The 22700-nt window shown below is 40.1% G+C and overlaps 1 protein-coding gene across 2 annotated transcripts in view; it reads right to left on the bottom strand.

Annotated features, from left to right (window-relative positions):
• LOC124795461 (E3 ubiquitin-protein ligase synoviolin) overlaps nt 1-22700 on the bottom strand; it is a 92261-nt gene that overhangs the window by 42396 nt on the left and 27165 nt on the right. For both annotated transcript variants that reach the window (XM_047259489.1, XM_047259488.1), the window contains exons 5-7: nt 14281-14511; nt 12200-12299; nt 5740-5882 (exon numbers count right to left, since the gene is read on the bottom strand). In XM_047259489.1, coding sequence (XP_047115445.1) covers nt 5740-5882; nt 12200-12299; nt 14281-14511 — 474 coding nt within the window. The remainder of the gene's footprint in view (nt 1-5739; nt 5883-12199; nt 12300-14280; nt 14512-22700) is intronic.

Consider the following 22700-nt stretch of genomic DNA (forward strand, 5'->3'; position numbering starts at 1 on the left):
AGAGCAATACATGTTTGCAATTCAGATGACAGCTGCTGCAAAACTTTTCATTTTCTGTGCATGTGTAATCCCAATACACTACACATCAAATGCGTGTCTACAAGCTACTGCAGTTAGTAATTCCTTATATTCAACAGACAGTCATGAAATAAAAATAGTGGGAAGCACTACAGTCAATCCATGAAAGGTGACTGTGAATTGTTCCTCAGCATAGCACCATCAATAGCAGTACTGAGACAGTTGTTTGTCATGACAACTAAACCTACTTACAAAAATGTTTCTCAAATGCATTACTCATTCAAAACTTCACAGCACCTGACATACGCCTTTATGACAAATAGTTTCGTATCTGAAAATGCTCCACTTACAACAGTTCAATTTAGACACTAAAGGTTAAACTCAAATCACCATCTGTACTCTACATTACTGTATACTATAGTGAAAAGCAGCTGGAGTAACAGCATTTTTTTGCTTCCTTTCTATTCAACTCAGGGTTGCCATGTTTTTTGTGAACAAACTCGACATTTTTACAAAACCTGGACAAAACACACTTAGATGTAAAACTCGAAATACAATATAGCAAAGCACTGAATTTTATCTTATTGATATTTCTGCTTTTTAACCTTCTTAGTAGGACTTCCCTTCTCCTCTGTCAAGAAGATGACGAAACTGCTGGCATGTATACGAGTAATTCATCTTCACCATTAATTCAGCTTTTAATGTAGTAATTGACAAACACTTTCTTTCAGCTTGTCAAGTGTTCCTCATAAGGCTGAAAATTCTTTCTGGAGAATCAATGAGGTACAGAAAACATGAAACAGACAAGTTTGAAGAGGTTTTCATAAGGATGGAAAAATTTCATCCAATTATCATCACACTTGAGCTTAAAAAAGTTCTCATCTTCTTCTGTCAATAGTATGAAAAGGATAGTTGCTACTCACAATATAGCGTTGATGCTGAGTCACAGATAGGCACAACAAAAGGACTGTCAGAAAGTAAGCTTTCAGCCAACAAGGCCTTAATTGGAAACGGAAACACACACACACACACACACACACACACACACACACACACACACACACACACACACACACACACACACACACGCGCGCGCGCGCGCGCGAAACCATCATTTGTCAAGACAGTCTAGACCACACTGCAAGTAATCAGATGCTTCTCTTTTGAATATTTTGACATGAGGGGGCATCATTTATCGATTTCAAGAAGACAGAGAGTGCCACAGAGCCATAAAACTGATCTGCTTTTCTTTGTTTCAGAGAGGTTATAAAGTGATTCATAAGTCTGTTATAAGTACATCAACAGACTGAAGTTTTGCATTTAATGATGCCAAATAACCACCCATGTACATTATAAAGCCCAGATATGCCACCAAAGATAATTCACCTTCGGAAAAGTCTCTGAGTATCTTTGGTGTGTACTCCTGTGAGAGGAATTATGATTTGATTGTTTCAAGTTTTCCACTACTCATTCTATGGCTGGAGATAGCCAGCATTTTTGCATGTGTTTGAAAATCTCCTACCATTCAACATCCATCCAAGTAAAAAATTCCTTTAGTTCACCGACACTTTTAGTAGACCGATGGAATTCATTATATATCTTGAGAACAATGGCTTCTACATCAGTCTGAAGTGCATTTGCTACTTGCTTTTTGGTGTTATTCAAGAGAGGACAGTTAAATTCTGCTGCTAACATGTTTGGATTCGCTTTGCATAGCTCAACGTACACAATTTTATTCTTTCCTAAATTAACACAGGAATTATCAGCAGAAAAACGGCTGATATTCCTCAGTGACAAAGATGTTTTGGTACGCTCACTTTTTATTCCTACCACAATTGAGTAAGACATTTCACTTTCATTGCTATAAAATGACATAAGTCTTGTACATACACCTTCTTCACAAGAAAACTTGTGTACTGCCAGTGGAAAGGTTTTAATGTGTCCTTTGTTGGATGCCCCGAGGAAAAGAGTAATAAATAAAGTTGTCCAACTGCTTAACTGTTAGCTCTTCTGAATACAGTCCCAGTACCAATTAAATCATTTTCATTGCTTTAGTGAGTCCCCATGAACATTTCTCAGATATTTTTGAATTTGGAAACAGCTGTGAGGACAAATTGCTGCAGCAGTCCACAGAAATATAACTATTCCTATGTGTACTGAGTTAAACACGAAGGATGCTCCTGCAGCTGTTATTTTTTTCTTCCTCAACACTTCCATGAGAGGTAAAAAAAAGAACTTACTTTCATCTGTTTTCATGGACAACTGTTGAATGGAAGGTTCTGTGTGTTGCAGTGTTTGTGTGTTTCTTTAACATCATTTTGGCCTCCATGGAAACACTGAAATAAGAAGGGCACATAGTACAGTGGGCATTATGATCATTTTTACCTTTTCGAAGCTATGAGTAAATTTTACACCATTCCCCATGTAACTTAGCTCTCACCTTTTGTTTCTTTTTTGGCACTGACAAATCTTTAGTTTTTCTGTCTGATGACAAACCGGTATTTCTACAAATGCTTCACACAGCAAACTGCATAACACTACTTACTTGCTTTTGCAGAGAATGACTAAGCATTGTTTCGTTCGACTTCTGACAAGCTATTTGAAAACAATGGTTGTTAAAACAGGTTTGCCAGCTTAGCTCCCCAATTAAAACCAAAATCAGAATTTTAAATTTCAGTAACTTCTACAAGATTGCCTCTCAGTTTTAAACCCATAAGAACAGTTTAAAGTGGAGACCATAGTATTATACTGTCCATTTTTGTGTAGTTGGAATTTTTATCTATGCTGACAAAGTTTAATTAAGAGAGGGGTTTTCAACTGGAAATCTGGGAAAATCCTACCTAAATTGGGATACCTGGCAATCCTGATTCTACGAATGAACTGCATGTGGGTAGAACCACCATTACTATGCCTCTCTATGAGCCTGAACTAGTCTAATTTATCATCAATGTCATAACAAGTTGGATGTGGGAGGAAGGCAAATGTTTTATTTTATATCCTTGAATATTATACAGCTTTCCTGTATCATCTTCTACTGGAGTTTGACAAGCACTTCTGTAATGTCCTCATGCTGACATAAAACAAGATGTACGTTTGCTGGCATTTTGATCTGGTAAAAATCACATAACATTTAATAAATTTGCTTATTTTTATTTCAATGATTAGGCTGATTACCACTGTATTTGTAATCATTTCTATTTTCATTGAACAAGATTCCATTATTGTAACAGATCCCTGTATTTCAAGTAAATTACTAATATGGCATTTAAGTATCAAAAAAGTTCAGGTCGCCTAGCCAGTCTATGTGGTATCACACATTTTTAGTGTTATTTCTAAATATTATCCACTTAAATTTTCATCTGCAGTCTTAGAGTACAATTCACTGTTGCCTAAGTGCCAAGTAGGATTGTCTCCTCAACACAGGTTGTTTGTTACCAAAAAAATGCACTGACCAACAACGCCTATGCATCATTTTCTGAGCAGACAGTGGGAAACACAGGAGAGAAATCTCATATTGGTTACAGGTCATATCTGGAGTAATGGTCGAAGTTGGGGCTCTCTCTTGTTTCAACCTCCAGTTAGAGATGATGTGTACTGTCTCCTCTCTCTCCTGATCTGTATGGACTTTGTTCCTACTTAAAAACTGCAGCCTTCCATTACCACCTTGATAGGCTAATAGTTGGATGTCCTGGTATTCCGTCACAGAGAATATATATGCATTATTTCAAATTCATTCCCTTTAGATGCCCACATCCTTGTTCATTCTTATCAAGATCAACTGTTGTTGTTGTTGTGGTCTTCAGTCCTGAGACTGGTTTGATGCAGCTCTCCATGCTACTCTATCCTGTGCAAGCTTCTTCATCTCCCAGTACCTACTGCAACCTACATCCTTCTGAATCTGCTTAGTGTATTCATCTCTTGGTCTCCCTCTACGATTTTTACCCTCCACGCTGCCCTCCAATGCTAAATTTGTGATCCCTTGATGCCTCAGAACATGTCCTACCAACCGATCCCTTCTTCTAGTCAAGTTGTGCCACAAACTCCTCTTCTCCCCAATCCTATTCAATACCTCCTCATTAGTTACGTGATCTACCCACATTATCTTCAGCATTCTCTGTAGCACCACATTTCGAAAGCTTCTATTCTCTTCTTGTCCAAATTACTTATCGTCCATGTTTCACTTCCATACATGGCTACACTCCATACAAATACTTTCAGAAACGACTTCCTGACACTTAAATCTATACTCGATGTTAACAAATTTCTCTTCTTCAAAAACGCTTTCCTTGCCATTGCCAGTCTACATTTTATATCCTCTCTACTTCGACCACCATCGGTTATTTTACTCCCTAAATAGCAAAACTCCTTTACTACTTTAAGTGTCTCATTTCCTAATCTAATTCCCTCAGCATCACCCGACTTAATTTGACTACATTCCATTATCCTCGTTTTGCTTTTGTTGATGTTCATCTTATATCCTCCTTTCAAGACACTGTCCATTCCGTTCGACTGCTCTTCCAAGTCCTTTGCTGTCTCTGACAGAATTACAATGTCATCGGCGAACCTCAAAGTTTTTAATTCTTCTCCATGAATTTTAATACCTACTCCGAATTTTTCTTTTGTTTCCTTTACTGCTTGCTCAATATACAGATTGAATAACATCGGGGAGAGGTTACAACCCTGTCTCACTCCTTTCCCAACCACTGCTTCCCTTTCATGCCCCTCGACTCTTATAACTGCCATCTGGTTTCTGTACAAATTGTAAATACCCTTTCGCTCCCTGTATTTTACCCCTGGCACCTTCAGAATTTGAAAGAGAGTATTCCAGTTAACATTGTCAAAAGCTTTCTCTAAGTCTACAAATGCTAGAAACGTAGGTTTGCCTTTTCTTAATCTTTCTTCTAAGATAAGTCGTAAGGTCAGTATTGCCTCATGTGTTCCAACATTTCTACGGAATCCAAACTGATCTTCCCCGAGGTCGGCTTCTACCAGTTTTTCCATTCGTCTGTAAAGAATTCGCGTTAGTATTTTGCAGCTGTGACTTATTAAACTGATAGTTCGGTAATTTTCACATCTGTCAACACCTGCTTTCTTTGGGATTGGAATTATTATATTCTTCTTGAAGTCTGAGGGTATTTCGCCTGTCTCATACATCTTGCTCACCAGATGGAGGAGGTGGCTTACAAGACACTGGTTCGACCTATGCTTCGGGATTGCTAATCAGTGTGGGATCCGTACCAGATCGGGTTGACGGAGGAGATAGAGAAGATCCAAAGAAGAGCGGCGCGTTTTGTCACAGGGTTACTCACCTGCACAAAACCATCAATAACTTACTTTTAAAGATGTCCGCCATACTGGAATTGCACATCACTGATGGATGGATAAACGTTCAAGAAACAACAACAACAATAACAATAAAGAGAGAAAGGAGAGACGTGGAAGAGAAATTATCACGAACACAAGAGATGAAGTTTGTGGTTTCCACAGCAACATTGATTCTAGTGAGAACATGAAATTTCTATACTATTTAAGTACACAGCTATTTTGAACCTATTAATTTTTTTCTAGTCTTTAATTAAAAAAATGGGGATAGGAAAATTAATACTCCAGCACATTCTCATAGTTGTCTTACATGTACATTCACACTGGGGCATTAAATACCAATGAAAAGAATCTGTAGAATATCCGAACAAATAAAATACAATGATAACAAATAATCACCTGACACCATCTCCTCTCTGCAGATGATGCAAACATTATCGGCAGCTGCTAGTTCCTCTGGTGTAGCATCAGGATACAATGTGTTCATGTTTCTTATAGCACGCCGAGACAGAATAACATCATTGAAGGCTTTTTTAAATGACCTGGATGAAACAATTTCCATAATTCATCATTAAAATTCAATTCACACAAATCTGTGATAGACAGGTAGTATAAAGTAAGGATTAAGAGAGAAATTTACATACTTACTGACTTTTATGGACATCACATGCACAAATAAAACTGAGATAATATACAAATTGTGCTCAAATTTGTTAAAATCACTACACATGATATGGAATTTGAAAATGAAGGACAGTGAAGCTCCATGTCTATAAATCGTACATGCATTACATTATTTAAATAAAATAACATTATTTTCTGTGCACATCTGTAATATATGCTAACATTACACAAAACTCACACAAGTACTGTTAAAATGTGTGTTTCAAATGTATTGGTTTGCCGTGGGGAAACAAAACCAGTAAGTTAACTAACACTTACAGCATTAAAACCTTGGCAAATTGCTATTTCTTTATAATTAGTTACAGTCTCTTAACTGTCACTTCTCACTGATAATTATACCATAATAAACTGGTCACTAGTTAAAAGGACAAGAATGATGAAGGAACTCACTGCATATTGTTGAATGGATCATGGATTGCCTGATGTCATTTAATGGCATTACTGCTTGATCACAATGTGAACCCACCTTCCACAAGATAAAAAACCATGTAACCTCATTTAGTTGTGTTAATGGTTCAATTGTTAACTGTTTTGTTGCAATAAGATACATGAATAAATATTAACATTTCTGTGTGTCCAACTACAGAATCTTAAAGGACTTCATCAGCTTACATTTACATGCCAGAACATTTATGCTTTGAAGCTAATGTTGGAATACAAATAAAAATTAACTTGAACTGTGATACACCACAATAAAAGATATAAAATTATTTCCATCTACCGTATAAAATGTTCCTATCGTGGTGCAACAGCTTTAACAAATTACTTCCAAATGTATAACAGGAAATTTTGAACTACCAAAACTTCCAAAGTAAAAAGTTTTTCTTACAGTCCGTTACATGTTATCAGAATATTGTTTTTTTGTGTGCAAATCCTTTGGCAATGTGAGAAAAACAGTTCATTAAAAATAAATGACAATTAGTAAAGCTATTATTCTTCAATTAATAAGCTTTTCCACATTACTGTCAAGTATCTCATATAAGATATTCTTCAGTTGCAAAACATTATTGGAAAGATAGCAGCTCCATTTTTATTCCCAAAGTAGCAGCTTGATGATCGTCATGTAAGATGCTACTGCATATCTTTTTGAGTGTGAAAGAGTATAGCACAAGCCCTTATTTGTTAATGTACCCTATATGCGTTTCATCTCTATGTTAATGTATATTCTGAATATAATAGAGGGAAACATTCCACGTGGGAAAAATATATCTAAAAACAAAGATGATGTAACTTACCAAACGAAAGTGTTGGCATGTTGATAGACACACACACACACACACACACACACACACACACACACACACACACACACACACACCCAAAATTCAAGCTTTCGCAGGACATCTCTGCCCAAACGCTTTGCCTTTACAAATGTCTGCTTGTGTCTGTATATGTGCGGATGTATATGTGTGTGTGTGTGTGTGTGTGTGTGTGTGTGTGTGTGTGTGTGTGTGTGTGTGTGGGCGCGCGCGCGCGCGCGCGCGCGCGCGCGCGCGCGAGAGAGAGAGAGAGAGAGAGAGAGTGTATACCTGTCCTTTTTTTCCCCCTAAGGTAAGTCTTTCCGCTCCCGGGATTGGAATGACTCCTTACCCTCTCCGTTAAAACCCACATGCTTTCATCTTTCCCTCTCCTTCCCTCTTTCTGACGAAGCAACCGTTGGTTGCGAAAGCTTGAATTTTGTGTGTGTGTTTGTGTGTCTATCAACATGCCAACGCTTTCGTTTGGTAAGTTACGTCATCCTTGTTTTTAATGTATATTCTGACTGATTCCACCTACTTGGCAGGTGCCCATGTGAAATATCATGTTTGGTAATCAATGATAATAGAAAGCAATCCTAGATCATCACATAACATGATACACTATGTGACTCCTCCAAAAACATACGTTTTTCATATTAGGTGCATTGTGCTGCCACCTACTGCCAGGTACGCCATATCAGCGACCTCAGTAGTAATTAGACATGGTGAGAGAGCAGAATGGGGCGGTCCACGGAACTTACAGACTTTGAATGTGGTCAGGTGATTGGGTTTCACTTGTTGTCATATGCCTGTATGCAAGATTTCCACACTCCTAAACATTCCTAGGTCAATGTTTCCAATGTTACAGTGCAGTGGAAATGTGTAGGAATACATACAGCACAGAAGTATACAGACCGTCCTCATCTCTTAACTGAGAGAGACTGCCGACGGTTGAAGAGGGTCGTAATGTGTAATAGGCAGACATCTATCCAGGCCATCACACAGGAATTCCAAACTGCATAAGGATCCACTGCAAGTACTATGGCAGTCAGGCGGGAGGTGAGAAAACTTGCATTTCATGGTTGAGCACCTGCTCATAAGCCAAACATAATGCTGGTAAATGCCAAACAACGTCTTGCTTGGTGTAAGGAGCGTAAACATTGGACGACTGAACAGTGGAAAAACATTGTGTCAAGTGACAAATCACAGTACACAATGTGGCAATCCGATGGCAGTGTGTGGGTATGGTGAATGCCAGCGTGTGTTGGGCCAACAGAAAAATTCGGAGGCAGTGGTGTTATGGTGTGGTCGTGTTTTTTATGGAGAGTGCTTGTACCCCTTGTTGTTTTGCGTGGCACTATCACAGCATAGGCCTACATTGATGTTTTAAGCACCTTCTTGCTTCCCACTGTTGAAGAGCAATTTGGGGATGGCGATCGCATTTTTCTGCATGATCGAGCACCTGTTCATAATGCACGGCCTGTGGCAGAGTGGTTACACGATAATAACATCCCTGTAATCGACTGGACTGCACAGAGTTCTGACCTAAATCCTACAGAACACCTTTGGGATGTTTTGGAACACTGACTTCATGCCAGGCCTCACCGACCAACATCAATACCTCTCCTCAGTGAGCACTCCATGAAAAATGGGCTGCCATTCCCCAAGAAACCTTCCAGCACCTGACTGAATGTATGCCTGCAAGAGTGGAAGCTGTCATCAAGGCTAAGGGTGGGCCAACACCATACTGAATTCCAGCATTACCAATGGACGGCATCACAACCTTGTAAGTCAGTTTGAGCCAGGTGTCCTGATACTTTTGATCACATAGTGTATGTCAACAAATGACTTCCTAATACTGAAAGTGTCATCAAAGAGTAGTTAATAGTATTACAAGACAGGCAGCGTAACAAATTAAGTAGCTGCATACAGCCCAAATCCTAAAATGTATTAACAGCATGCCGTATTATTTATCAGAAAGCTTTTCATGAAGTGTCATCAGCCTCAGCAGAAAATAGGCTATTAGGATACTGGAGAAACATCTTTGTACACAACTTACTGATCACTGACGAAGCTAGATTTCCTGCAAAGGTCAGTGGTGATTTTATGAGAAAATTCCGCATATGAATTGTTGCGTACTTCAGGAATGCCACTTTCTTAAGTAAAACAGGCATGATTTTTTCATGGCACATTTTGTAGACAACATGCTACAGCAGTCATCACATTATGATAAAAACCCTACTCCACATAGACCGCAAAAGTTACTTTAGAATTTTAACTTCAGTTGTATTAATTGAACAGGGGAAAAGGCAGTGTTTGTTATGTTCAATCTTTAAGTCAGACTATCTTTATCTTCATTTTTGATGAAAGTGACTACAGTTTATAACTTCAAACAAAAACCACTGTGATCTGTTTTGCTGATACAAAATATGCAACTTGAATGAAGAAATTTGGAAATATCAGACAAAGTAAAATGGCAGGTAGCAAAAGAAACACAATACAAAAAGATACTTAGAATAAGTGCCAAAAAAAAACTGTATAATGGTTTAACAGGCAAATGTAGTAATTGTTTATTCAGGTCTTTATGATCTAGAGCTTCAGAAGTCAGAGTGCCCCTTGTTACTGTTTCAATGGAAAATGGCTATTATGGAGGAATTGTACAGAACTACTACAGGAAATCTTATTCAAAGATTAAGAACTCTAAATAATTCTTGTGATGGGCTTAGTTTACCTGACAGAAAGCTTTATGGAACTATCAAAGTAGTCTTTAATAGAGAACTTAGAGAATTCTGCTAGAGTGCTTAGCCATCTCCTAAAATATGCTCACTTGAAATTAACTTTTAGCCACTGGAATCTTCTCATAATCTAACATTAGCTCTGGCTACAACACTGCAATGTTCTGGGAATATGTTCTGCTTAAAATGATCATGAACTACTAAATGCCAATGATGTTAATGATAACCTAAATCATGTATCACTCTAGCCAAAAAAGGTAGCACAATGCTTAAGGCACACGACTTTTATCTGGAAGGAGGGAGTCTCAAATCTACTTCAGACCATAGAGATTCAAGTTTTCCATGCGTTTCTAAACTACTTCAGGTGATTGACAGAAAAGTTTCTTTAAAGCCAGAGGTAATTGGCAGCCTCATTTTTGTAGGATCTGCACTCCTGCATGGCCTCTAAAAACCAAGTAACTGATGGGGTATTAAACCTTAACCTCCGTCTTTCTTTATAATGCAAATTGTGGTAAATATTTAATTTGTGAAGCTAAGTACTGGCACACTCACATTTTATGAGAAATTAATGTATATCCATCTGAGTAACAATCTTACATCATTATCCAGTTTTAGTGACTGGAGTAGCAAGGACTGAAAATAAAATGGATAGCCTCAGTGCATTTAAAGAAAGAAAAAAATAATTTAGACAACTGGTAATAGAGAGAGACTGATAAAAGTTTTATGCTGATTTCATGAAGAATTAATTTCTGTCTGTCAAAAGTTTGTAGTCTTTGTATATTTAGTTTCTAAACAATATACTGGGTTGGTGCATAAGCTTGTAGCATTTTTCCATTAAGTTTAATAAACACAACAGAGACTTTAGTTACCAATAATATACTCTCCTTCACTATTTCCAAAACTCTGCCAATGCTGGGATAAGTTTTAGATTGAGCGATTGTAGAAAACACATGGTTTTGAGGTGAAGAACTTGTCGAGCCATGTTCGGGGTGCATTTTCATAATAAATGCAGGCAGATGTTATCATGGATTAGCATCACTTCACGCAGTCTTCCTGGTTGCTGTTCTTTGACTGCATCTCAAGATATCTCAGTTGTTGCAATAAATGTCAGCAGTGATGGTTACATCTCAGGGAAGCAATTCACAGTACACCATGCCATCGCTGTTCCACCATGTGCACAATATTATCTTTTGTGGCGAGAGCAGATCTTTGTAAGGGAAATTGCTGTGTTGTTTCAGCTCAACTATTCTTTTCTTTTCCTTATGTTAACATAGAGACACCATTTCTCATCACCAGTAACAATACGGGATTGGTGTTGTTCATGAAGTAATCGATGACAAGCAAGCAGAGATGCACATACGGCCACCCACTGATTTTTGTGGTTTTAGCAAAGAACAGGCTGTATCCTTATAACCGATTTTTGAACCTTCCCCCCTCCCTCCCACTTCTTCCCACCTGCATGCAAATGTTGCATGGTGGTGGAATGATCACAGTTCATCACATTTGCCAGTTCTTGAGAACAATGATGTGGATCATTGTGGATTAATGATCTTCATCAAACCCTTATGATCTTCCTGAACGTGGAGAGTTACTAACATCAAAACGATACTGCTTAAAATGAGAAATCCATTTGCTTGCCATGCTCTGTCAAATGACATTATCTCCATACATGGCAAAAATGTTTCTGCCTGCCTCCACTGCTGTCACCAATCTACTGAACTCAAACAGAAGAATATGTTGGAAATGTTCCGATTTCTCCAGTTGGCACTCCATGAATATGTTGGAAATGTTCTGATTTTTCCACTTGGCACTGCATTTTCTAGTGTCCACAGCTCCAATCACTATCTCCAAATGACAGTATGTAGAATCGCAACAGTGAACTACAAATAAAAACTGATACTTGATAAATAAACCAACAGCAACACGCACAACGAAAATGCTACAAATTTATGGACCAACCTAATATACACAAGACCCTAAAGCATGTGCAATGATTACACTAAACACAACTGAGAAACAGGAAAAAAATCTGATGCTTAATAATTTTTTCCATCTTCTATTTTTTTAATCTTCTATTTTATATCATGTTCTATATGTAGATAATGACACACAAAAGGCAGATAGATTTAATTTTAAATCATGGAAAAATAGTGTATTTTAAAGTACGTAAGAAGCTTGATGTGCTGCAGCCTGCCAACTTACCTCATAGTGTAATACATTGGGCGGAAGGCAAACAATGGTAATGTATAAATTCGGACCATTATGGCAACAAATGTAATATACAGAATAACCTTGATGAAACCTGTTTGGGGGCAAACAAAATGAAATGAACATTTTTACACCCATAAATATGAAAAAAAGGCTTAAATTTCTGTTTAAAAAGGTTTATACTACCACGTTATAGCAATAATTGAAACTAACTGAACACAGATACTAAGAGTACTCATAAATGCAAAATATTACATTAAATAAACAAGATTACGACATTGGTGAGGCGCAGTGAAGAAGGCCACAGATGAAATGTAAAATAAAATATTTACTACACTTACACCATTTTATGTTACATGTCAATTTAAAACATTCCTTTACTGCGTACACATAACTGAAACAACATTCATTCACAACACTCATGCTCATGGAGCACTTGATCAGTCAGTGCCTGCAGTTTATTTTATTTCTGCAGAATTTGTCCCATCAATTTCATTATTACTTGTGAAAACAAGTACAAAATGGTACATGTGCAAGGTTGGGTAAGTTGGATGGATATTCAGACCATTAACACTAAACTTAGAAAACTAGTTTTTAACCAATAGTGACTAGAGAGCAGAGTCCATGTCAAACAGCAAAACTCAGTGGTTTATGAACTGTTTCATGTTTTCTTCCGAGAACAGCGCAGTGGAGGATAATCAAAATAAAAATTTCATCATCACAATGCAGCCACCTGGGGAAACATTTCCATTACTTTTTCCTTTGCTTTTGTTTATGTGAAATGTTTGTCTCTTTTACAATGCTCTCATCTTCCACTCAGGTGATTATTTTACTGAAGGTCTTAGAAGAGACATGTTTGTTGGTGTGATGATTTTCAGAAAGCTGTTATTTGTACTTGTCATTGTAAAGAGGTCACTCACCACTGAAATAATAATACTATCTTCTTCACAGGGAACAGTGTATTTTAAAACAGTGATTAACACCACAATGCAGGTTCAAAATTTCATGCAGAATACTTTCAACATTCCCTTGTGAAATTGTCTTGAGGTGCAATTTTGCAACTTGGTAGCCATTTATCTGCCGAATCAGTATGATGAACTTTATTCTGTGACAGTGGTGAATGTGGACAGATGATCACATAGCATCAGGTCATCTTCAATGCTGGTTCAATGTTCAACAAACTGCCTACATCACTTGAATATTTACAGTTTTGACACTGTCACATTTCCATACAACTAATGCATAACCACAAGTGATGACTTCCGCAGTAACACACAGACTATGTTTTCATGTCGCTTGGTAGATGTCTCCTCATTTGAAGATCTGACAACACAAAAACATGAAGCTGATCACAGTACCAATTACTTGACTAATGGCAACTGTACAATACTTTTTACCAATTGGAGGCCTTCCCTGTTAGTAGTGCATATACAATAAACATAAAATACTGTCAGTGATTGTCCTGCTATCAACTTCATTTTGGTTCCAACAATCTTGTGACCCCAAATGGCATTAGCAGTACACATATGTCTTAAAAGTGCTTTTTAAGTAGTGTTATAATAATGATGGCTGCTGGTCTCATAGAAGCATACAGCAATTAATATTATGTACTAAATAGAAAGAATGATTTTTTATTTCCCACACAGCTATTTTTATCTAAAATCGAGACAAATGCATCCATCTACTTTTGCAGATTTCGATTAAAGCCAACTTCAAGCACCAGCTCAGGAATCCATTCCAATTACTAGTCTTGTTCACTGTTTGTGAGTTGATTTGTGCATATGGTTGTCTGCAAACACTGAAATTGTATGTCTCACATATGATTCTTCATAAATACTTCCTATTAGGCACTATACCCAGATTTTTATGACTATGGGCATTATATTCCCATGACACAAATTTGAACATTGTAGTCTACTACTTCTATTTCAATAAAAACAACACATTCAACTATGAGATCAGTCAAAGCAGTGATTATAAAACTAACCAACATTTACTTCGTTACATTTAAGCTTGAAAATGCTGTGAACTCAAATGCAGATAATTAGTTAAGAAGTACAATTTTCTCAACTAACCCATAACAAGTTCAGTATAGAGAAGGAAAACGGCCTTGTTTTCCCATGGACTATCACTGTTGAGATCGATCGTATGAAGAGTGTATTTTATGGTTATATTGAAGACGATAGTGAGCAGAATAGCATATTCAAAACCAAATACCAGTTGCACTGATGCTCCTTTTGTTACTGTGGAATGGTATGCATGCTCAACAAAATGCATATCAAGTCCCGCTAACATCATCAGCAGAGCTGTAACAAATAAAAGAAATTCAAAATTTATAAACTATTGATATTCTTTAACCAAATGAGGGAGAACTTTATTTCTTTGTATTATTTCTTTGTATCAAACATCAAATTACACATGCCAGAACATATTTTCTATTCAAAATGGAAAAAAAAAGTTTCTCGGTTATCTTGCATGTCTTTATCAATGAGTTATAATATGAAGTTTTTATATAAATATGAAGAAAATTACATAATTTATCATAATATCTTATTTAAAAGGCAAAAAAGACACAGGGTTCCCATTTTTATACTGCAAATATTAAGTAGCCACACATGTTCTATGGAATCACAAAATCTCCATACTAATATAGGGTGTCCCAGGTGAAATGGTCAATATTGTGAGATGACAGGAATGATCATTCAAAGCAAAAAATTGTAATATACATGGTCTCTAAAATGCTTACCTTAAGGGCTATGAACATGTCTTCATCTTCAATACTGTGAAGCAAATCTCTTCTACTGCAAATTTTTTTAGCTTTCCATATTTTGAGAGGTGGTACTATGGACTAAAACAAGAAAAAAGTCCAGTAAACATGGGCTTTAAAGTGCATACGTTAAGATCTATGATCACTTATCATCTTCACTACTGTGAAACACATCTGTTCTACTGAAGGACAACTCATAGCTCTTTAGGTATGCATTTAAGAGCTCATATTTACTAGACTTTTTTGCTCTGAATGATAATGTCTGTTATATCCCTGAATACTGACCATTCCTCTTAGAACCATTCCTCTGTATAAAGCTGTTTGCCCACATCTTCATTCAGAATGCAATTAATGTACGCAATGATAATGTTTACAACCATAATATATGAAAATAAATCAGATTTCTCACTACAGTCTCATGTGACTGTAAACTAACTTTTAATTCATGACCTACAAAAAGTGTTTCTCAGTCATTGTAAGAGGTTCTATCTACACTTCATATACAATACCAAAGATAAAAATGATTCAAATTCTTCCCAAATCAACGTCACATAAGCCCTTAAACTACAATATCATAATATTAGAAGCCACTTATGTACAGTTATCCTGACCAGCCAAAGGAACCAGAGGTTTGCCACACTTTACAAGATACTTCAATAATGTCACATGCTCCAAAGCTTACATTAATCTTGTAATTGGATACTACTGGGTAAAATTGGTTACTTTCTTAGTTACGGACGTCATTTCGTATTCATCTGCATTTAAATTTAAAGAGAACTCCCATTCAATACACAAAGTGAAAATATTGTCAGAGCCATGTCCTTATGATAATCCAGTGAAGATACTTTCCTGTAAACATCATCATCATCAGCAAGCAATCTGACAGCGTTGCTGACTCTCTCTCTAATAAATCATTTACATATATTGTAAACATTAATAGTCCTTAACATTTCTCTGCAGCACGCCAAACATTACTTCCACTTCTGATCAACACCTCACGTTCAGTATTACATACAGCTGACGTATGGTGCCAGTGTATTGTACATTAACATGTTTTGTTTCAAATTTGTTATTACCTCAGAAACAAAAATATGTTTAAGATTTTCTTGACTAAGTCCACATTGATGAGAACCATATCATTTAGGATTTTGTGGAAGGGGCATTAGCATATATCCCTCTCTGTCTTTTTTATGGTGTATTCTTATATTATGACTTGTTGCCAATCTCTTTGCTATGGATATATGAAACAAAAAGTATATCTCATCCAGTCTAATCTAATTACAATGAAACATGTGACACGCAGTCTGGTGATCCACAGACTCACAATACACTTCACAGGCATGGAAGCCCATTATCCTATATTCTTCTTGGATTTTCCTGCTATCAATGGTAGGCTGTTCAGTGGCTTCTATACCAGATTGCTTTCACTGCAGTGGTGGCTCATGCGAAATTATACCCATGTCAATACAATGTGATGGCCTATAGCCTTTTGACCTTCAGGCACAACAAAAAAATTTTTACACTAAAAGTTTTCGGCCAATGGCCTTTGTCAACAAGACACACACACACACACACACACACACACACACACACACACACAAACGCAACTCACACAACGTCTGCAGTCTCAGGCAACTGAAACCACACTGCGAGCAGCAGCACCAGTGCATGATGGGAGTGGCGACTGGGTGGGCGAAAGGAAGAGGCTGGGGTGGAGAGGAGGAGGGATAGTATGGTGCGGATGGCGGACAGTGAAGTGCTGCAGGTTGGGCGGCAGGCAGGGAACAGATGGGGGGTGGGAGTGGAAAAGGAGTGAAATCGAGAGAAATAAATAACAAAATAATAAAATAAGGTGACTTACCGAACAAAAGCGCTGGCAGGTCGATAGACACACAAACAAACACAAACATACACACAAAATTCAAGCTTTCGCAACAAACTGTTGCCTCATCAGGAAAGAGGGAAGGAGAGGGGAAGACGAAAGGAAGTGGGTTTTAAAGGAGAGGGTAAGGAGTCATTCCAATCCCGGGAGCGGAAAGACTTACCTTAGGGGGAAAAAAGGACAGGTATACACTCGCACACACGCACATATCCATCCACACATACAGACACAAGCAGACATATTTAAAGACAAAGAGTTTGGGCAGAGATGTCAGTCGAGGCAGAAGTGTAGAGGCAAAGAAGTTGTTGAAAGACAGGTGAGGTATGAGTGGCGGCAACTTGAAATTAGCGGAGATTGAGGCCTGGCGGATGACGAGAAGAGAGGATATACTGAAGGGCAAGTTCCCATCTCCGGAGTTCGGATAGGTTGGTGTTGGTGGGAAGTATCCAGATAACCCGGACGGTGTAACACTGTGCCGAGATGTGCTGGCCGTGCACCAAGGCATGTTTAGCCACAGGGTGATCCTCATTACCAACAAACACTGTCTGCCTGTGTCCATTCATGCGAATGGACAGTTTGTTGCTGGTCATTCCCACATAGAATGCGTCACAGTGTAGGCAGGTCAGTTGGTAAATCACGTGGGTGCTTTCACACGTGGCTCTGCCTTTGATCGTGTACACCTTCCGGGTTACAGGACTGGAATAGGTGGTGGTGGGAGGGTGCATGGGACAGGTTTTGCATCGGGGGCGGTTACAAGGATAGGAGCCAGAGGGTAGGGAAGGTGGTTTGGGGATTTCATAGGGATGAACTAACAGGTTACGAAGGTTAGGTGGACGGCGGAAAGACACTCTTGGCGGAGTGGGGAGGATTTCATGAAGGATGGATCTTATTTCAGGGCAGGATTTGAGGAAGTCGTATCCCTGCTGGAGAGCCACATTCAGAGTCTGGTCCAGTCCCGGAAAGTATCCTGTCACAAGTGGGGCACTTTTGTGGTTCTTCTGTGGGGGATTCTGGGTTTGAGGGGACGAGGAAGTGGCTCTGGTTATTTGCTTCTGTACCAGGTCGGGAGGGTAGTTGCGGGATGCGAAAGCTGTTTTCAGGTTGTTGGTGTAATGATTCAGGGATTCCGGACTGGAGCAGATTCGTTTGCCACGAAGACCTAGGCTGTAGGGAAGGGACCGTTTGATGTGGAATGGGTGGCAGCTGTCATAATGGAGGTACTGTTGCTTGTTGGTGGGTTTGATGTGGACGGACGTGTGAAGTTGGCCATTGGACAGGTGGAGGTCAACGTCAAGGAAAGTGGCATGGGATTTGGAGTAGGACCAGGTGAAACTGATGGAACCAAAGGAGTTGAGGTTGGAGAGGAAATTCTGGAGTTCTTCTTCACTGTGAGTCCAGATCATGAAGATGTCATCAATAAATCTGTACCAAACTTTGGGTTGGCAGACTTGGGTAACCAAGAAGGCTTCCTTTAAGCGACCCATGACCTTCGTAACCTGTTAGTTCATCCCTATGAAATCCCCAAACCACCTTCCCTACCCTCTGGCTCCTATCCTTGTAACCGCCCCCGATGCAAAACCTGTCCCATGCACCCTCCCACCACCACCTATTCCAGTCCTGTAACCCGGAAGGTGTACACGATCAAAGGCAGAGCCACGTGTGAAAGCACCCACGTGATTTACCAACTGACCTGCCTACACTGTGACGCATTCTATGTGGGAATGACCAGCAACAAACTGTCCATTCGCATGAATGGACACAGGCAGACAGTGTTTGTTGGTAATGAGGATCATCCTGTGGCTAAACATGCCTTGGTGCACGGCCAGCACATCTTGGCACAGTGTTACACCATCCAGGTTATCTGGATACTTCCCACCAACACCAACCTATCCGAACTCCGGAGATGGGAACTTGCCCTTCAGTATATCCTCTCTTCTCGTCATCTGCCAGGCCTCAATCTCCGCTAATTTCAAGTTGCCGCCACTCATACCTCACCTGTCTTTCAACAACTTCTTTGCCTCTACACTTCTGCCTCGACTGACATCTCTGCCCAAACTCTTTGTCTTTAAATATGTCTGCTTGTGTCTGTATGTGTGGATGGATATGTGCGTGTGTGCGAGTGTATACCTGTCCTTTTTTCCCCCTAAGGTAAGTCTTTCCGCTCCCGGGATTGGAATGACTCCTTACCCTCTCCTTTAAAACCCACTTCCTTTCGTCTTCCCCTCTCCTTCCCTCTTTCCTGATGAGGCAACAGTTTGTTGCGAAAGCTTGAATTTTGTGTGTATGTTTGTGTTTGTTTGTGTGTCTATCGACCTGCCAGCGCTTTTGTTCGGTAAGTCACCTCATCTTTGTTTTTATATATAAATTTTCCCACGTGGAATGTTTCCTTCCATTATATTGATATCATTAATTTGAATCCAACAATTATGTTTGTTATTGTCACTGTTGCATTTCGAAATCTTTTCTGTCGTCTTATTTTCCTCTTTCTGTTTTTGCCAGTAGTTTCACTTTGTATTCACCTTCTCCTTTTTACCATAATCTGCTATACTATTTTATCCCGCCTATATATATATACTCAATAATACGTAACCCACTTCCAAACTATAACCAAAAAAATTTTTTTTGCCGCTTTCGTCACTACCACCGCTATAATATCCACCGTTTCTAGTTCACAAACAGCTCCTTTCACCTTTCAAACAACCATTTCGGCCAGTTCTAATAACTTTCGCTTTATTTCCATTTCCGTTTTTCCCACATCACTGATCATTTTAGCCGCTTCCCACAGGTTTTAACGCGATTATTTCTTCGTCAGACAATTGTTAGCCTCATTTTCATAATCTGCCACCAAAATACCACTCCTTTTAATATACTACACGCAGTTTTTTCGAAATTTTCCCGAATTTCTCCGTCCTTTAACGTGTTTTGGCGGCAACACAACCACCTAACCTTTATGCACATCGTTGTCTACCAACCCAAGTCCAACATAGCCCAGCTGTAACCAACACCTTTTCGCCTTTTTTCATTCCAGATCTCCAGTTTCTTTCCGGTTCACCTTTATCTCTCCCCATATATTTTTATTTTCATTTTCATTTCACCTCATGTTACACTTTCCACCTTCTAATACCATGTCACACTCACAACACCCCCACAATGACCCCATTAAGTTTTATCTACATTCCCTCCGCAAACATGCCTTCGCCCTAGCCAGATTACACTCCCATATTCTATTTTCTCAGGCTTGTCTGACATTTGGCATCACCCCCAAAGGCCTCACACTTAAAGTTCCCATCTCTGGCTGCAACCCTTCCTTCCATCAGTCCCTATACCAGTTCCAAACTGAACAATCCATTGCCCTCACCCACCTAGTCCTTCACCTACACATCAACTCAGCCAATGAACACACCCGTCAACTCCTATCCTTAATAAAAGTCCTTAATCTTTCCTCTCCCACATCCACACCGGCTGTTCAGAGCATCCTCCTACAGGCCAACCGTAAATTAGAACAGCATGCCACCCTCCACCTCAAAAAACTATCCAATCTCCTGGTTTCCCACCTCCGGAAAGGCAACTCACTCACCCTTCACAACCTTTCCAGCAAACCTCAACCTCCTCTCATTGCACACAAACCCAGTCTCTCCCATCTACTCAATCTCCCACTTCCAGCTCCACTCCCTCCAAAACCTCAAAATTCCGATCAACACAATCTGGAACCACAACACCCTAATTCAGTAGTTAACCTTTCCTCCAAACCTCTCTCCCAATCCGAAACCTCTGTCCTATCCAAAGGCCTCACCTTCAGCCCCACTCCCAGATTCAACCAAACAGCCCTCGTCAAAGATTTACTGTCCTACACTCGTACTCTCTGCTGGAAGTATCACTTTGCCACGAAGAAAAATGATCCTAATCCTACTCCTAATGATCCGACTCCTCAAGACACCATCCAAATTGAACCCTGCCTGGAACAGTTCCGTCCTCCGTCACAGCGGGACCCACCTCCTCTTCCTCAAAATCACCCTCTCCAAACCTTCCAGGAATTTCTGACTTCCAGCCTTGCATCTCAATCCTTCTTAAAAAACCTTAATCCTACACCCAACATCACCACTGCTGAAGCCCAGGCTATCCGTGATCTGAAGGCTGACCGATCCATCGTCATTCTTCCGGCGGACAAGGGTTCCACAACCATGGTACTTGATCATCGGGAGTATGTGGCTGAGGGACTGCGTCAGCTTTCAGACAACACCACATACAAAGTTTGCCAAGGTAACCCCATTCCCGATGTCCAGGCGGAGCTTCAAGGAATCCTCAGAACCTTAGGCCCCCTGCAAAACCTTTCACCTGACTCCATCAACCTCCTGACCCCACCGACACCCCGCACCCCTACCTTCTACCTTCTTCCTAAAATCCACAAATCCAATCATCCCGGCCGCCCCATTGTAGCTGGTTACCAAGCCCCCACAGACCGTATCTCTGCCTACGTAGATCAACAACTTCAACCCATTACATGCAGTCTCCCATCCTTCATCAAGGACACCAACCACTTCCTTGAACGCCTGGAATCCTTACCCAATCTGTTACCCCCGGAAACCATTCTTGTAACCATTGATGCCACGTCCTTATACACAAATATTCCGCACGTCCAGGGCCTCGCTGCGATGGAGCACTTCCTTTCACGCCGATCACCTGCCACCCTACCTAAAACATCTTTCCACATCACCTTAGCCAGCTTCATGCTGACCCACAACTTCTTCACTTTTGAAGGCCAGACATACCAACAATTAAAGGGAACAGCCATGGGTACCAGGATGGCCCCCTCGTACGCCAACCTATTCATGGGTCGCTTAGAGGAAGCCTTCTTGGTTACCCAAGTCTGCCAACCCAAAGTTTGGTACAGATTTATTGATGACATCTTCATGATCTGGACTCACAGTGAAGAAGAACTCCAGAATTTCCTCCCCAACCTCAACTCCTTTGGTTCCATCAGTTTCACCTGGTCCTACTCCAAATCCCATGCCACTTTCCTTGACGTTGACCTCCACCTGTCCAATGGCCAACTTCACACGTCCGTCCACATCAAACCCACCAACAAGCAACAGTACCTCCATTATGACAGCTGCCACCCATTCCACATCAAACGGTCCCTTCCCTACAGCCTAGGTCTTCGTGGCAAACGAATCTGCTCCAGTCCGGAATCCCTGAATCATTACACCAACAACCTGAAAACAGCTTTCGCATCCCGCAACTACCCTCCCGACCTGGTACAGAAGCAAATAACCAGAGCCACTTCCTCGTCCCCTCAAACCCAGAATCCCCCACAGAAGAACCACAAAAGTGCCCCACTTGTGACAGGATACTTTCCGGGACTGGACCAGACTCTGAATGTGGCTCTCCAGCAGGGATACGACTTCCTCAAATCCTGCCCTGAAATAAGATCCATCCTTCATGAAATCCTCCCCACTCCGCCCAAGAGTGTCTTTCCGCCGTCCACCTAACCTTCGTAACCTGTTAGTTCATCCCTATGAAATCCCCAAACCACCTTCCCTACCCTCTGGCTCCTATCCTTGTAACCGCCCCCGATGCAAAACCTGTCCCATGCACCCTCCCACCACCACCTATTCCAGTCCTGTAACCCGGAAGGTGTACACGATCAAAGGCAGAGCCACGTGTGAAAGCACCCACGTGATTTACCAACTGACCTGCCTACACTGTGACGCATTCTATGTGGGAATGACCAGCAACAAACTGTCCATTCGCATGAATGGACACAGGCAGACAGTGTTTGTTGGTAATGAGGATCACCCTGTGGCTAAACATGCCTTGGTGCACGGCCAGCACATCTCGGCACAGTG

The sequence above is a fragment of the Schistocerca piceifrons genome, chromosome 4 (genome assembly GCF_021461385.2).
Source record: "Schistocerca piceifrons isolate TAMUIC-IGC-003096 chromosome 4, iqSchPice1.1, whole genome shotgun sequence".
NCBI classification, from domain to species: Eukaryota; Metazoa; Arthropoda; class Insecta; order Orthoptera; family Acrididae; genus Schistocerca; species Schistocerca piceifrons.